The sequence below is a fragment of the Botryllus schlosseri genome, chromosome 9, assembly GCF_051294905.1.
Source record: "Botryllus schlosseri isolate E-star chromosome 9, Bs_hap1, whole genome shotgun sequence".
In the NCBI taxonomy this organism is placed as follows: Eukaryota; Metazoa; Chordata; class Ascidiacea; order Stolidobranchia; family Styelidae; genus Botryllus; species Botryllus schlosseri.
This window is the reverse complement of record NC_137244.1, coordinates 11241941-11260424: the sequence shown is the minus strand read 5'-3', so window position 1 is coordinate 11260424 and position 18484 is coordinate 11241941. Positions and strand designations below refer to the sequence as shown.

At 40.8% G+C, this 18484-nt stretch overlaps 1 protein-coding gene across 2 annotated transcripts; it reads left to right on the top strand.

Moving 5' to 3' along the window:
• The first annotated feature begins 507 nt into the window (after positions 1 to 507).
• LOC145446532 (sodium-coupled monocarboxylate transporter 1-like) lies at positions 508 to 16878 on the top strand. 2 transcript variants are annotated; one of them, XM_080324867.1, is made up of 13 exons: positions 508 to 787; positions 3684 to 3794; positions 5571 to 5661; positions 5904 to 6024; positions 6098 to 6165; positions 7768 to 7919; positions 7991 to 8131; positions 9150 to 9279; positions 9353 to 9441; positions 9516 to 9619; positions 11067 to 11227; positions 11286 to 11592; positions 11873 to 16878. In XM_080324867.1, the coding sequence occupies exons 1-13, from the start codon at positions 630 to 632 to the stop codon at positions 11989 to 11991; spliced, it is 1752 nt and encodes a 583-aa protein (XP_080180993.1). In that variant the 5' UTR covers positions 508 to 629; the 3' UTR covers positions 11992 to 16878. The 2 variants fall into 2 exon arrangements, with proteins under 2 accessions (XP_080180993.1, XP_080180994.1); XM_080324868.1 differs by having other exon boundaries at positions 680 to 798.
• Positions 16879 to 18484: the final 1606 nt, after the last annotated feature.

The window sequence follows — 18484 nt, the reverse complement described above, 5'->3', positions numbered from 1 at the left end:
CATGATGCTCATGTCTTTATATTCTGCAGCATAAAGTTTGCCAACCATAGGAAATGTTTTTTTCGCTGGTACGGATGGTGTGATTTCTGCAATACTATCCAGTTCCGGTACCCAACAAGACCAATGCCTGGTACAAAATCACGGTAATCTGCTAGAAAACGGACGATCGTGTACAAGAGCTTATAATGAGGGAAGTGGAAAGGTTTCAGTCGTTAGTGATATATTTATAGGCATTGTGGGATATAAAGCATATGTAGGTACGACTGCACAGCGGTTCTTCGCATCATAGAGATGGTGTTTTCCCCCGAGTATAGTCCTATGTCTACATTGTTTGTTGCATATTATCCAAGTGATTACTACCAAGCATTTCCAGTTGTTTCCGAAGTTCGATTGAATTTGTGTTTTTATCCTTGTTTTTTTTAAGCATGGAGGGAAATTAAGTTTACTTTCGCCATTTATTTTGATTACTCATGATAATTACGCCCTTGTGTCTATTTTTTGATCGTTGAGATATGACCTGGTGTATCCTTACCTATAACGCGGATAAGAGTTTGACTTGATATATTTTGATCCCGATTCAGATATTTGAATCAACATAGTCGCATGCGATATCAGATATATTATCGACAATGGAGACTGGTCGGCCAACTGTAGATAGGACGCTATCATCGATTGATTACGTCATCTTCGGTCTAACGCTATTGATATCATTGCTGATAGGAGTTTTCCACGGAGTAAAAGACAGGCGGTCGTTGAAGGGCACAGATGGATATCTGATGGCGGGAAGGTATGAACCTGGTATGCCACTATAAGTTTGGAAGATTATGTTGTATACTGCACGTGCACATATTCCATTGCACTCTTTCACAATGCTTTGTGTATTCACGACTCAGTGACGTGCGGTGAGGTTCATGGCTGGTGAGGCACGCCCCCCTCCTTATCCACACATAAACACACACACAAACACGAACGCAGCAATAGCATAACAATAGCAGCGGGTATAGAGAGCATTTTCCTTGCACACTGATAGCCGTTGCAATTCCATATTCTACAATACTTGTAGGACTGGTCGCTACTGTGCTAGATGGACAAGTTTAGACGGATAGCAATTACTATATCTTCAAGTACCGGTATAAATTACTCGAAGCACACGAATACAGCATCCTGTTACAAATTTTTTTAGTAAAAAAACATTAGATTTGCAGAATTTCGAAAGAAAATGCACTAAGGACACTATAGGTCAAGTCAAAATACACTAGTGACCACAAACAACGACAACGCAGGCTATGTAGGTATAGCTATCACATACCACAATTAGGGGTTCAGGTATTGCAGCCGAACACAGCATAAAGGATAGAAACAACGACAATGCAGCCTATGGAAGTAGCTATCACATACCACAATTTAACGTAGCTATGGATGGAAAATGCATAACAGCTACATAAGTAAGGGAATTTATTGGCTCTGCACTACGCATTGGTCGTCGCTACTATATAATTCCTACAAGAATGTTGTATTCCGAAATCGATAGCGCGTTTCACTGCGCTTCGATAGTCCGATTGTTAGCGAATAGTGCATGAGGCAAATTCATTTGTGCCTCACCTGGCCATTGTTTCTCTGCGATGGCATTGTCTGTAATATAGCCGAATATCACATTCATTGGCGATTTTGAGGGGGTTCTGGTGCTCTGACACTGGTAATATTTGGATTTTCGGAATCAGTGTGACGATAGAAATTGATTGATACCAGTTATTATGAATTCCGAGTTATTTATGATGAATTGCATTGTCGCAGGTGAGACACGACCCGCCCGTGCCTCACCTGTGCCTCACCTTTCCTTTCGCGCTGTATTTTTGAATAATATTTATGTAAATTGATGATGTTGGGTGAAAAATAGGTTCAAATTTAGTTATTTATTAACATCGATGTAAAACACCAATAATCATCGAGTCATCAAGGGTTTTCACAATTTTCACTTACTCACTCAGACGACAGGTGAGGCACTGCCTCACCTGCCTCATTGGACCGCACGTCACTGTCACGACTTCACATCGAAACCGGCCCGCAAAGGGATGTTGACCGGCCCGCAGAGAGTTTCTACCCTGAAAGTCAACTTCTATTCTGAAAGCATATACCCTGAGAAAAATGGATATGAAACTACTTGCTCTGTTCAGGTGTAAATATATTTTCGACCATGAAAACTAACGAGACAAGGCTGCGATTCAATATAATTGATGTTTACGTGCAGTCTTTACTAAGGGTTTTTACAAACGACATGCAGCCAGAGTTAAAACAACTTGTTGACAACTTTGACCGACCACAGACGTCTGATTCGTATTCATACTCGTATTCCTCTCTCGTAGTATGGAACCGGGTAATTCCTAATTTTTAAAGTCCACTATGAAGGCAGTGGTTCCCAAACTTTTTCTAGTTGCGGTCCCAAATTGCGATTTGAAAGTGTTTCGCGACCCCACCTCGAAATTTCGCGTGCTGGTTACTAAAAAATGGTCAGCACCTTCGCCCAAACATAGTCACGGCCTGTGTGGGAAGCTGGCGACTATGTGAGAAGTAATAGCAATTATGAACTCTTGAGCTTCCGCCCTTGGATTAAGAAACCCAATCATGCCGACAGCAACGTATATATGTATTTTGGAACGACTTCAATCTATATCTAATCGCAGTACAGTCAAGTAGACCTACTGCTACGTGAAATAATGCGTCACGCGAGGCACAGGTACCGACGAATTACCGTCGTCCTGGTTTTGATTATGCTCATGACAATTTTTAATCTTCACAGTGATGGCTAGACACCAACCTTAAATTATAGTATTGGTGCCTCGACTGATCTGATACCTTGTTTACCGGGCTCGCATTCCTCAGAGGTCCAGTTTTCCCATATTTTGAAATATGAACTAAAACTTTCAGAAATGAGCTGCCGTTAGCATCGACTTAATTTTCATTCTTGTAATAGTCATTAATAGTATTTAATTTTCGTCTCCACGACTTCAGAGAACAGGCAAACGACCCAATTGGGGTCGCGACCCCTAGTTTTGTAGCCTCTGAACTAGCAAGTGTCAGAGATGCCAATTGTCCATATAATGGAAGTTCACGGGAAGAGCATGGCTCAATGCGGTGTGTGTTAGTCGACGATACTACAAAATCACCTTCCGTTCCGTTTAGCCTTGGGTTGTAGTATGCTCATTTGCTCAACCATACAGGAGCAATTTTAGAGATAATGGCAATGACTATGACTATAACGAAAATGCACTTCGTACATCGAATTTGGCTCACGACATGTACTGAGTTTGGCTCCTGGTGAAATGCCCCAACCAGAAATGCTCCAATGCCCATCACTGGGAGATGCCCACCGATGTTTAACCCGTGAGTATAAAAGCCACTAGTTGCAGCTCTATATCTACATACCGGGAATTTCGTCCCAGTCTCTTCACAAGACATGACACAGCATTGTGCAATGTGCTGTACACGGTAAGCACGTGAATTGTGAATGGATTGTTTGCATCATCGCCAATTCTCCTGTTGCTTTTTTATTAATGAAAATATTTAGGTAGCCTACACTTACTTGGGTTTAAATTTAAATTATTGAAAATATAAATATATCATTCAACTATAATGATAGCACTTATAGAGTCAGCGAATAGCCTACTATTGATTGATTTATTCAGAACGATGTCTGCAATACCGACTGGAGTATCGCTCGCCGTAACTTTCCAATCAAGCATTACAGTACTTGGGGTTCCGAATGATGTCTACCTTTATGGCATCACGTATTTGTGGTATGTGTATTGTATAGTATTTAGGAAATTACACTTATCACAGTATCGACTACCATGCTATGGATAGTAATGCCATATAGTACATCATGCATCTGTATGCTTGCCTCATATCACCGTCACAAACAGATACGCACATTACACAATCAATTCTAGCCTATAGTTTAAATGTACGAGGAGGCATGACACATTCCGTGGTTGTATCTATTTACAGCAGTGGTTCTTAACCTTTTTTCTTCCAGCGCCCCCTTTCAAAAATTATCGTGCTCCAGCGCCCCCCAACTTTATATTGTAAGGAATGTAATAAAGACAATGAGTAAAATGTAGGGTCGTAACAGCACTTCGTTAACCCCCCTAAAAACGATTGCCTTGCGCACTCATAGCGTGATAAACTGAACTTCTGAGGGCTTCGCCCCCACAAACCCCATGTCGTGATTTTGATAGTCAGCAAAGTTTGTGTGGCCTGGTCGCCCTAGGTACGAAAATTTTCCATAATGCATGAATGAATAGGTGGTAATTACATATATAAGTCGCTATCAACTTTTTAGCCTCTCAGCCCACGTAATCAGATTTACCAGTAACACTGAGTGAGCTGTTTTATAGGAAAATAAAGGGCACGTAATTAATAATTAAACATATTCGGGCGTGCTCGCAGGACAATTATTCGTTACCAGGGCCGTAACAGCACTTCGTCAGCCCTCCCCCCCCCCCCCCCATAAAAATAAAAAATAAAACGTTGGTCCTGGGCCCCCATCGGGTGATAAACCAAACTTCCGGGGGACTTCACTCCCAGACCCCCATTAGGCTGTCCGCTATTTGCTGATAGCCTATTAGGTATCTACATTGGGTGTCCATTTACTGAGGCAGCTATTCCCGCCTATTCGCGAAAAATTTCACTAATTAATGATTGAATTGGTCAATATCATCGGGAATTGCATGTAATTTGAGATCAATTTTTATCCTCTCTCTGCTCACGTAAACACATTTACCGGTAGAGCTGAGTGAGGTGCAATGTTCCCTCTAAGCTGCGCACGTGCGCAGTGCTGACAAGGTCTCTGCGCACAGAAAATCTACGTTGCGCACAACAAATCCGGAGTTATTACCTTTTTTTAGTCGTTACGCACTGTTGTCCAAGAGTCAGCGCAGTGAGTTGTTGAGTGTGCGCAGACTCATCAAAACTTAAAGCGAACATTGTGAGGTTTCTTGGAAACTGTAGGGTCCGTTACTAATAATTAAACAATAAACATATTCGGGCGGGCGAACCCGTTGGTATGACTTCGTTGCATGATGTCATTTCGTGACCCCCTTGTCTGCGATATCAAAAAATATAGAATCGCTCAACGGGGATATCGCCCAACAGGAATATCACTGTCGCCCAATCGTACTAAACTAAAAGACGCACACGATTTCAGATTGGCATTTCTTCACTGACGTATAATTTTTCCCTGCCAGATGGAATTCGTCTTCTGGGGTTCAGATTGCCAAGACAGGAACATTCGGTGTCAGTCATTTAGGCGCCCATGGACAATTAAACCTATATGTATTTTGAAGGCTATATGTAACGAAGTTTTCGGTGTTAATTTGCTCTAAATACTCATTAAGGATATGTCCTATGACCACATCATCTACTGCGAAGCCATTTTTCTCCAGCGCCCCCCATACCGCCCCCCTGAGCCCAGCGCCCCCCATATCGCCCCCTGAGCGTTTCCGCCCCCCTTCAAGATCGCCAGCGCCCCCTGGGGGGCGCTGGGGGCAAGGTTAAGAACCACTGATTTACAGGATACTCATGAGCATGATGGTTACCTTCTTTGTCGTATCGTACCTTTTCCTTCCAATTTTATATAACTTGAAGATTTCAAGTGCATACGAGGTAAGTAATTTCTGTCTTTATGAGTTTCAAAGTCAAGCGGGTATTTTGTCCCGAAATTCACAGTATCTATAGTATATGAAACTTCCTTGGATATCATCGTAAATATACAGGGACGTACAATTTTAAATAAATCTTTGTCTTCGATATAGTCAACGTTACTTCTTCTCTTCTCCGTCTTTCAACATGACACTGTCTGTGTTATGTGGTGGATATCATGCCAATTATCTCATTCGTTCTCACAGTATCTTGATATGAGATTTCAAAGCCGATCTATTCGACTGCTCACGACCAGCCTCTACCTAATTACAAGCCTGTTGTTTCTGGGCGTCGAGATCTATGCACCATCGTTAATTCTCAGCGGAGGTGAGTGATTTTTCGCGGCACCTGATATTTCATATAAAGAGCCAATGATGTCTTAAAAATATTTTTGTTACAGCTACAAGCATCGACCTTTTATCAGCCATGCTTTCTACCGGACTTATATGCGCGATCTATACGGCACTGGTAGGTGATAACGAAGATAACAATTTGGATTACTGTAGATCCATGTCATAAATGTACCTAAGAATTGAATGCGTTTTGCACAGGAGGAATGACTAACTTTACGTCATATGTAGGGGATCTTGAAATCTCGACTCATGCAGGTCCTGTTGTCCCATTTATTTAGCAGATGTGGTCATGATGCAGACGGGCAGTGCAGTAGCTACTGCGTCCCATATATGGTATAGGCTACCCCCTGAAATTATGACTTTGATTGAAGGTCAAAAATTATTTCGAAAATCAACATAAATTATTAAGTATTTTGGGGGAGATATATTCAAATTATAAACTGTATTCGCACGATATAATGTTTCAAGATATTTGAATATGGGTGCCCCTTCCGAAAAAATCGTCGATATTATAGAGAAAATTCATTTCTTGGTTTGGACGGTTTTTTCGAGCATTGCGCGACTATTCCAGTACACACTGCACCCCAGGAGAAATAAACTTACTTTGGGAGTACTGTTGAAATGGGTGGCAGTGAGAAAGGTGTCTGCGGGGCGAAGTCCCCCATACGCTCCGTTGATCATTTTATGGGGCCCGAGACCAATGCGGGCGGGGGTATGACGGAGTGCCGTTTCGGTCCTGCATTCCTTGAAAACTATTCAGTTTAGTATCGTTATTCGAAACGTGTTTTCGTGGCGTATATACAACATCGAACACCTCTTCTTTCCGAACCCAAAATGTAGCAATCATAAACATTTCTTAGCATAATCGCTCGGTCGTAATTAAATGTATGCTGAGCTTTTCTATTGAACGATTCAGCGATGTACGTTTCCCAGTAATCTGTGAAAACGAGCGTTATTTGCTTATCGTTCCTCCGATCAAACTCGACCGGTAATAAAAATCACTTCCTTGGCAAGAAAAATAAGACACAAAACAGTACTCCTAATGGGCGATATTGTAGATGCCCGTATCCCCCGAGGGTATTTTTCCTATATTGATTTATCCATATCGTATATTAAACAGAACATCACTGTTGAAATGACGAGACGTTACGGTCACGTCTGCACTGCATCACCATCTCGATAAGGAATGCTTTTCCGATTCCACCTTTGAGCGCGGCGACAATTATTGACGATTGCATCGCACACGCTAGATCTTTCATTGGTCTTTACCGTTTCTGCACAGCACGATTGCTTCGCTATCGTAGCAGACAGTCATTAGATATGATATTGGTTCTAAACTGGAGAAGAATAGCGGAATATATATACGATGTCGGTCCATTATTACAGATTACCACTTACGTGGGTTCATTCGACGCATACCTCTTACAAGAACTTTTCCAATCCGCATTTGTTTTACGATTTAAGCTGTACTGTGAACTACATGAATTCCAAACACATATGATACACCGACCGATGCAAGTCAAATAATAGCATTCTAACATACTCATTTAGTGCTATCAAACGCATAATGGCATCCTGATGCTGTACCGCTACTAAAAGGCTATATTGGACTTGTCCGATGTGTTCCCAGGCGCATGTATAATTTAGCACGAAAATATAACTGAAAGGGATATAGTTGAATATACTGCTAATTTCACATGCAATTTTGCGCACGAAGGGTGGACTCCGAGGAGTAATATGGACGGATGTGTTTCAAGGAACCATTATGCTTATCGGAATGTTGTCGGTGATAATCAGTGGAAGTGCTTTACAAGGGGGATTCGGTAAAGTGGTTGACATTGCTTCTGCATCTGGAAGGACGAACACTAAGTACGTACCTGCGGCGTGATCATGCAGTTAATGTGCAATTAATCAAGCGCGACTATATTTGTACTACACAGTTACAACACAGATCCACGGATGCGCTACACGTTTCTCAATCTTTTGATAGCAATGCCCGTTTCATGGGTAGGCATTTTCGGAACGAATCAAGCCCAAGTTCAAAGGTTATTAAGCGTGAAGACACGGAAGGATGCACGAATGTAAAAGCCTTATTTCTCCATTATATTGTATCCACTTTTACTCAAAATGCGAGTATACCATGTGACAACGTGACCAAGTCTCGATTCGCCATCATGGGACAAGTGGAGATTGCGATCGATACCGATCCCTATATTCCCTTTATCCTGCACTAGTGAGCAATTTTCTTTCTAATTTTTCACGAGTCTGTGCAAACTCGCCAACTCACTGCGCGGTCTCTTGGACTGGAGTGCGTAACAGGGTTGCCACGGTTGGACTCCCGATTTACCTGCATTTTTCCGGTTATGGGTGGTGTTGACTAAAAAAAGGCCATCACTTTGACTCGACTCCTGAAACTCTGACGGACATATTCTAAAAGAGAGAACGTCGCTTCGTCTGATTACGAATTACTGATTAGTCATGTACATTTGTACATCTGAAATGGTCGCCAATTCTGTCTATGAATCATCAGTGCTTTTTGCGAAAGACACAGTGATAGTTATTTTTCGGTCGATTTATTTTGTGGGCGGTACACATTTGTCAGTGCGCGCTTGCTTTGTTTGGCCTCACCTTTTCTAACCGCAACCGCGTTGCCGGGGATTTGACATCAGAGCAGCCACCTTTACATATAGTATAGCTAGCATATTTTGATGCGCAACATATTCTAAATTACGTTCCAAAGCGTTTAAACCACAGTTTTTGACGTAACTGAGCAAGAGCTTGAGCCGGGGCAACTGCAACTGGAGCAATTTACAATTCGCGTCCGCTGCAGAGCCCTGACAAAACGTCCAAAAACGATTCAGGCGTTTCTTTGAACGATTGATAGGGTTGATGGATTTCATTTTCCGTTTTTGTTATGGTATGTGGTGTAGGTCATCACGGGTATAATTTGAGATGGATATTTTCAAAGCTGGAAACATGGCACCGAAAAATGTCAAAATGAAATAGTCTTCCTTAACAACCATTAACGGCATCGGGATGGTGAACCTGATGTAATTTACGGATGCGGAATGTTGCCAATTATTTCTGTTCTTATTGCAGAGCGTTAGGTTTAGGACTGTTCGGGATATGCATTTACAGCGTGTTAGCAGTATTGTGCGGTTTGGTGGCGAGCAGTTTTTACGGCGAATGCGATCCAAGACTTGCGGCATGCGTTCAGAGACCGGATGAAGTGATCTATAGTCTCTTTACTCGAAATGTCGTATAAATATCCTAACTAGTCTACTCCGCGTTTAAAATTTCAGTTGTACCCGTTCGCCGTGTTCAATATTTTCTACAGCACCCCAGGCTTGATGGGACTTTTTCTTGCCTGCGCGTTTTCAGGCAGCTTGAGGTACAGTGTACACGTCAATAGCTCTGGAACGCCTTTTTAAATTTCTCAACTTGTTTTGTATAATGTTTGTTCAGCACCGCATCATCTGGTGTCAACTCAATGGCCACTGTCATTATGACAGACTTCATCAAGCCGCACACAAACTGGAGTGAAAGGGTCTACATTTGGGTTGCGAAAGGCAATGGTGATCCACAGGCTATCGCATTACTCATCAAAAGATATTGGATGTTACATGTATACTTTTCCCATCAAATATTTGGGCACGCTGCAGGCTTAAAATAAAATATTCGTGATTTTGTTTGCGCGAGTGTTCCATCCAAATCTCTGACGTAAAGTTTCAATAACGCTGAATGTACAATTGTACATTATGCAACCCTTAATCGCACGCTCTTTCTGACCTATATTCTTTGCTACTTCAGTACAGAGTAATTCGATGCAGACCTATACGATATCAATGGTCAGCCAAAATATCGTGTATCTGTGTTTCAACAGACTGACAAGGTTTAATGATGAGTTCATGGAGCCAGCTGGCAACTTCGGTTGTATACCACCGTTTAACCCAGGGGTCGCCAACTCAAAATGGGTCGCGGGCCAATTTTCAAAATTTATAGAGGCCGCGGGTCGCATGACTTCAATATCGACGAGAACATAGGCAACGCAGTTTAACAACCACCTTTTGATAATTCTACGTCAGTGCAACGCTGTGCTCTCTAACATGGACGACGGGCATAGTTATCCCAAAAGAAATATTATCTAATTGAAGAAATACAAGTACAACAAAAATATCAAGATTATTTTTTCATTCTACAGTGAGGTATGAGCTGCGCACGATACCTGACAACACTCTTCAGCAACTAAAGCAGGGTTGGCCAAGGCCAACCTTTTTGCTATTGACGGTCTTATTTTGATTACTCAATTAGCTTATTATTGGATTCGCCCTAAGAATAATTCAAGAATAATTAAAACCTCTCATTAACTATGGATTCAATTCCTAAATGCAATTGGCATATTAACGTCAGCCGACACATCCTAATCGAATTAAGTGTCGACGACCACATAATTTCCGTTCTACCACCGCAGATTGGCCACCCTGGACTAAATAATCGATATCGAGGTTAGCTAGAGTCGGAATTTTGCTGGAAAACTATCTCCTCGTAAAGCTTGGTCTTTTGGGAAGCCTGAAGTCGTTTTCTAAGCGTTTCGGTCTTGACACGCAGTGGTGGGCCATTGCAAATCAAGGCAATATGCCCATTCATATCAGCAAATTCTTCATCCATGGAATGATATTACCATCGCCGAAGCCGTATCAGCTAGTGAAGAATAGTGATATATAGGGCACACGAGAATAGCTTACTTTGAACAACAACAACAATATGTTAAACTGAAATCAATTGCAGCATTTCAAAATGCTTTACTAAGCGTTCTTCCGAAATTTCAAATCAGGCCGCTGGCCGCAAAATATGACGTCGTGCGCCGCGTGTTGGTGACCCCTGATTTGAGCCTCAGGAACGAAGCGATATGTTTCCTGCGCGTCACAACGTATTGCTACTACATTTCAACCATGAATAATTTCAACACCTATTCAATAGTGTGTTATTCTACGCTACCCATCTAATCTTTCGTAGGTGTTTCCATTTTCTGTGGATGTTGCGTTCTCAGCATTGGAATCGCTGCCTCGGTTGCAGGCGACATTGTAAAACTTGGGGTCGGCAGCGTTACAGCATTTGTCGGGCCATCGTTGGGAGTCTTTCTCCTTGGAATTCTGTTTCCTTTTGCCAATATCTGGGTATGAGTCAATGAGATTATATAATGACGTGAATGGCAATCTACCATATACTATTTAGGGAGCTTTATTCGGTATTCTGTGTGGATTTGCCTCCGTACTTACCATGTTCTTTGGATCGACAACATTAGACCGTCCGTATCATCTAAATGGATTTCTCAACGTTACCGCTGAGAGATGCCCATCCGATTGCGATTTTTCAATGGGATCAAATATTACTTACGTTACAATCAGTCAAACGGAGAACTCGACATTTGTGGATGAGTTGCATGGAATTGAGAATTTTTACGCGTTATCCGTTTATTATCAGTCTTTAGTCGCTGTTGTCGCTACACTCGTGGTGGGCACTGTTGTCAGTTTATTGACAGGTAAGTTCGATGCTGGTTCTGTAGCGCAACACGGGTCGTTTATTGATTGAGTTTCCGACTTCCTCTCTCCCTTATCCTGTTCGAATGGACTCTCCCACTCATATTAATCAGCTAGCAGTGGTTCCCAACCTTTTTTACTCACCGCGCCACCTTATCAAGCGCGACACAGATTGTCGCCCCCCATATTTACTGGTCCGAAAAAGCTATTTCCTCCTGGCCGGAAAGAGAAGAATCACTCAGCAGACTTTTGTCGTAACTAAACCTGGTGTATTATTTCCAGGTGGCTGGAAACACCGTAATGAGGTTGACAAAAACCTGATCAGTCCGATATATGAGGCCAAAGTACTTGTATGGGCGATGAATGCTTATCACAAATCGTCTTTTGGGAAACCTGAGTGATGCGAGCTACGAAGGAGGAATGCTCGAATGATATGGGCTATATAAATGTCGCGTTGATATTCGAAAGAAACGTATACGTACGTCATCCGTATCCATATCCTATCCGGTTCGTTTGAACGATGATGTCGCATGGTTTGACTTGACCTGTATATCTTCAAGAATTATATCAATATTTAGAACATGTGACACACGATGTCATGGGTTTACATCAGGGAACAACGATCCTTTCCCACGTTTAAGTCAGGCACAGGTGGTATCGAATTAGTTTGTTGATTTCGGAGTTTATCCACCATTCTATTAACGCCTTCGCTTCACAACGCTGCTACAGCGCGTATACTCGGATATGTTCATGTTACTCCGCACTACAACACAGGTTATATCATATTCGCAACTTGCCTGGTCTTTAATACTATCTTTATGCTCATTTCACGCAAGTGACAATTCGCGACGCACAGGCACATATGGGAATTTTGGGTTATATATGATTTGACATGGATATGGAATGAGCCAGAACTATAGTCCCACAGAAATGCTAGGTATATTAGGGATAGTGAGAAGGTGATAACGTACGATTCGCTTCAAGTTGAATTTGGTGCGCGAACCTGAATTGAGACGTTCGTATTCGCAAACGAACCATAAGTAAATTTTACTTTGTGAACAGTTTTGTGAAATGTTGAACATACAAGTAATCTAAAACCCATATTAGAAATTCTTCGGATTCCACACAATGATCTAAATTGTTTGGATTTCAACATGATATCATTTGCTGCATTACGGTGTCACAAAGAAATGGAACTGAATTAAAAACGAGGAAGAAGCTAGTGATGTCATATATTTTACTGATGTTTGAGAAATTTCCTTGAAACGTTATTGTCTTCTGTCTGCTAATATAATAAGCGCAGTGATATTTTTATCCGATGTAGCTGAAACTCTCCGCTAAACATTGTCTCTAGTTTAATTCCCGTGAATATGGACGATCGGACATAATACTTGTAACGCCTACCACGTGTTCCATAACGCACCATATTATGGTTATACCTGAGATTACTTGCACAATGTACGAGATGTACGCTATTGTTTCATTTTTATTATTGGTTTGTTATATAAACTCGCTATTCTCTTGTTCTAATACCCCATTTAACGCAAACATAAAATGAACAGAAATATATCTGTATATGTAATCAATCTGCGGCTTCTGTGACTCCACCAAGCTCATGATAGCAGGACGTAAGTTCATTACTTGTACAGTAGGGCTCTTCAAAAATGGCTTTTTTCTCAAATCGTACTGGCTACTTGATAAAATTGTTAGGTTACCTAATTTAAGCCTACACACAAAATTTGGTTCAATTCCAGCCAGTAACCGCCTTGCTACAGGAGAAGAAAGTTTTATTATATAAAAATAAATAATAGAAAATTTGAAAATTTTCTGTTCACCCAATGAAAGTGTTAGGCTGTCTATAGAAACGATGCTCACCAAATTTGGTTCAATTCCAACCAGTGGAAGCGGAATTATTGTTGTCGAAAAATTTGGATTCGAATAAAATATTATTTACGGTGAGCACAACTATAATAAATAAATAAAGAATCGGTCACCGTAAATACTATTTTATTCAAATCCAAATTTTTCGCCGGCAATAACTCCGCTTCCACTGGTTGGAATTGAACCAAATTTGGTGAGCATCGTTTCTATAGACAGCCTAACACTTTCATTGGGTGAACAGAAAATTTTCAAATTTTCTATTATTTATTTTTATATAATAAATAGAAACTTTTTTCTCCTGTAGCAAAGCGGTTACTGGCTGGAATTGAACCAAATTTTGTGTGTAGGCTTAAATTAGGTAAACTAACAATTCTATCAAGTAGCCAGTACGATTTGAGAAAAAAAAAGTCATTTTTGAAGAGCCGTATTGTACAGCTCATCATATCGGTGTGCTACTTACCCTAGTTTTCAGTTAAATTCCTTTTTTCGCTGTCATCTTGATTAGCGAGTGACGATATTGCCAGGAAGTTTGTTCAAGGTCAAAATGTTCCAGGTATTGTTCTAAGGTTCGCCTGCAAAACACGTACGCGACTAGCCGAACTTTCGCACAATCTGTGAATCATGTTTGAATGACAGGAGCTACTACATCAGACCATGTACTGCAAGCGTGAGAAACCGAAGGTCTCGCGATAATGTAAATGATGGTTATGAAAACTATTGATTAAAATTACTGAAGACCATGACGCCTTTGTGTATCCCTTCGCAGGTCCTACCCCATCCTACATCACCCCACGTCATCCTACGCGAGCCCCAATTCATATTTGAGTAAAAAGTCAATCTGATATTCCTTTCATACCAGCATTTACAATTATATTTGAAATGTAAGTTTTTATGAATTTTCACTGAGGATAAACGAACGTTCGAGTTTTATATCAAAGCAGAAAAATACCACTCGTAATAGATGATTTACATGCTAATTTAAAAAACTACTCCAAGTCGTTTCGATGCCTTCCTATCTTTTCATTATATCGCAGTATTGAGATGTTTTGAAATGAAGATATATTAATAAATTGATATTGATATCAAAAACTAGGCCTAGAATACTTACTTTTTAACATACCTTTAAAAAGGAACTAGTGCTTCTAATTGAGTAGAAATTGACGCCGTTACTTCTACTTCTACTTGAGTACCTATGGTAAGTACTTTGACCACCTCTGATGACGTCACAATGGTTATAACTATGACCAAACAGCAAGGATGTGGATTGACTCGTGACTCGGAGCAAAATTTACGAGTCAATTTCAAGTCATCAAGTATACGGTTTCGAATAAATCACTGTATCTTGTGTAAGTTCGGACTGTTCACGATACGCCGGTGTCACATGTGAGAGAAACCAGTCATTCACTGATTGGACGTTTCACAGATCCTCCATTTTTACATCACAATAAACTGACCGCAAACGAATTGATCACAGCTTACAAGTTGTCGTAGCAGTAGATAGTAGATTAATCTAATAGCAACGTATATCGCTGTCAATTAGACGGCGCTGTGCTCACATTGCACAGCGCGTACCTTTACCAACCCATTCGTGATTTAAATCGAACGAATATATTTTCTGCGTTTATATTCTCGCGGATGATTCCATACTATAACGAATATTACCTCGAAATCCATGGATTTCATAAATTGGAATATTTCTATGTTCTTGTTGTCTTAGTTGTATTCTGGCGTCAACCCTGCGTATATGCGTTGTGAGGAATACAAAGGATTTTTAACTGTAAACGGGAGCGTTGGAATTTGGTTCATTATTATCATATATAGTTATTCGGATTCCTCACGACTTTTTGAGTCAGAACTAATGCAGCAATGCGACCCTGCGTAACTATTATAGACTCCATGTAACAAGTCAATATATGAGCTTATTCGCCTTCTCTGAAATGGGTGTCAATGTCAGCAACTTGCTCCTGAAGATGACTAGAAAAAACAACTCTGCTGTCGGGAGGCTATAATGTGGCCTGTACGAACAAATAATCGACATTTGCCATGTTCACGGAATTTTTATATTAGAAGTATTTTGTTATGTTCGTGCATTTACGTTCAGTGTTGTTCAACTCCTAATTTCTATGGGACTAGTAATTACCGCCAATCATTATTGCCTCGTGTGTCGTGCTTGTATTTATGCCCTGTGTTCTGAAGTCTACTGGTCTTCCGTTTAACTGAACTCTGGATCGTGTCGCCTGTCTTCAAGTTATTCTGCTGTACAATATACCGATTTCATATTGCAACCTCGTCGTATGAGTTATTGTCCAAACAAGATCAAGAACATAACAATTGGTGTCAGAAGTGGGATTCGAACCCACGCCTCCATTCGGCCCAATAAACAACAAAATGTTTCTCGTCATCGTCGATGCGCATTCGAAATATCCTTTCGTTAAAGTAATGAATGTCAACTTCAATGCATTGAATCAACAAATTCAGAGATCTACATCCCATGCCCTTCTTAGATGAAATTCTTCGTAAGTTACAGGGTGGTTGTATTTTCACGAAAATTGATCTTGCCGATGCTTATTTTCAGCTAGAATTAGATGATGATTCGAAGAATTTGTGAGTCATCAACACGCGATTCGGTCTATTCTGTTATCAACGCATGTGTTTCGGAGTCGCATCTAGTCCCGCAAATTTTCAACGTTGTATTGATGCCATGATCGCCGGCTAACCCGGTGTTGCTAGTTTTATCGATGACATAATTGTCACTGGCACTGATGAACGCGACCATTTTCGCAACTTATCGCTACTTTTTGAGCGTCTCACCGAATACGGTTTCACCGTCAACTTCGCTAAATGTGAATATTTCAAAAGTAGTATCGAGTATCTTGGTCACATGGGCCCTTTTCATACCGGATTTACGAAACTCTTTCGGGAACAAGTTCCGAAACAGGCGATGTTCACATAGAGAAAAAATTACCGAAACAGTTCCGGGAAAAGAGCGCGTTCATATCTATTTAGAGTTACCGCGAACTTATGTTCATACAGGTCGCTTTTTCGGTAAATTCGCGGGGAATTACGGCCAGTATGAACGCGATTCTCCGTAAGTGTTGATAGTTACGAAACCATGTCTGTGGGGTGTTCCAGTTGTAAAATGCTTGTGGAAAACGATGTGGGAGAGGCATATTCGTGAGATGCGGAGAAGTTGGCTCCAACTTTTAGCTATGGGATGTTGCGGATATACCTTCTCGATGTGTATGGGGATTGGGGCTCTATACTCAATATACCTGGATCAGTAATAGAGCCCGAGCAAGTTCCTGGCTTATATTATCAACCGAAGCTGAGAGCAGAAACTGAAAGCCAGCAAAGAGGACAGAGTCCTGGAATGAAAAGAACCACCGATCACATCTGCGTACGACAAAGTCAGTTTATCTAGTTGTGATTGGCGGATTGCTGTATAATGGTTTGGGTAAATCTAATCTTATGTACACTGTACAGAAAAACCAGGGAATTCGAGAAATCCGTGAAAGAAGCATTTGGTGTACTCTACGACGAGCTTCGAGACCATAACGAAAAGCAGCCAGCAAATTATACAAACTCAATTTCTCTTGCTTGCTGAGTAGCCGTCGCTCTTTGGAGGGTAGCCAATGAAGCCAATCGTTAATTAAATCCAGGTAAACGATTTTAATAAAAATAATTGCTAGTGCCTAGTGGGGCTAGCCACAATGATTCGAGTACTCGAATCTGAATCGAGTAATAACTTTAATGATTCGAGTCGAGTAGTAAAATACTGTTTTTCGAGTACTGAAATTATACTGAAAGTTGATTTGCTAACGAGAATTATACCGTAGTTTTGATACTATTTTCCACTGAGTAAAGCCTTGAAACCTTGATTGGCCGTGTCGCAACATACGAGATATAGCACAAAGCTACGAACGTTGCTGGAAATAACACATTACCGAAGTCATGACCATCCCATGGCCATAACAGTCAAGCAGTGCAATGAAAATGGTATGGTCGAAAAAACAAAGTATCTTTAATGTGACGGACAATAGGCGTTATGTTCTTTAGCTTATGGTGGCATAAAAGGTAGCCTACACAGTTAAATTTTGGCATAGTACATTGTGTTGTGATGTCATCATGATGATACTCGAATCGAAGTGTAATAAGTGATTCAGAATCGAATCACTCAGGCACTCGATTTTGCCCAGCCCTAGTGCATCGTAATATTTCTATATTTGTCATGGTGGAATGTCAGCCAGTTTTTGCGTAGCATACCACTACAAAAAAATCAGACAAATTAGGTCTTGAATCATTATGTTAGAAAAAGAAGTCTGAAAGACCAATTGTTCTTGCCAAGTAGGCTACTTTCTGTCTCGAAAGTAAGACCCAAATTAATGGAAGATAGACTTAAACTGGAAACTGAGCAGTCAACATAATGACTTGGACTCGAGTCATAAAACCATGTCTCGAACTCGACGCTCTGCTCGATGAGTTGGACTCGGATTTGACACGGTGGTAAATTGAAAATGAATGGACTTGAATCTAGTCAAAACTATTGAAGTGGGATCGACTTGTGACTTGGTTACAACCCTGCTCACTTATTAGGACTGAGATTGCTGAAAGTGAGACCAAATTTGTATATTTTTTGTAGTGTAGTCAGACATGTAGGCTACATTGTACATCAACCTACTCAGTTAATTTTAGTTACTAAAACTAAGTACTAAGTAGTTCTAGTTGTGGATTTGAAACAGTGAATAGTTTTTTGTTCTAGTTGCGGATATTTGAAAGTGAGTAGTTCTACTTCTAATTGCAGATTTTGAAAAGTTGATGGTTCTATTTCAGGGTCGGGCAACCCGTAGCTCGAGAGTTAATTTCCGAAATTAGTAGTATTATCAAAAATGGATTGCACAGATTGTGAACTTGCAAGGTCAATCAAAAATTTGATTACTCTGGCCGCAACACTCGAGATGTGATTACTGAAATATCAGTTCCGACGCATTGGTAGATCTATGAGCCAGTCAGATT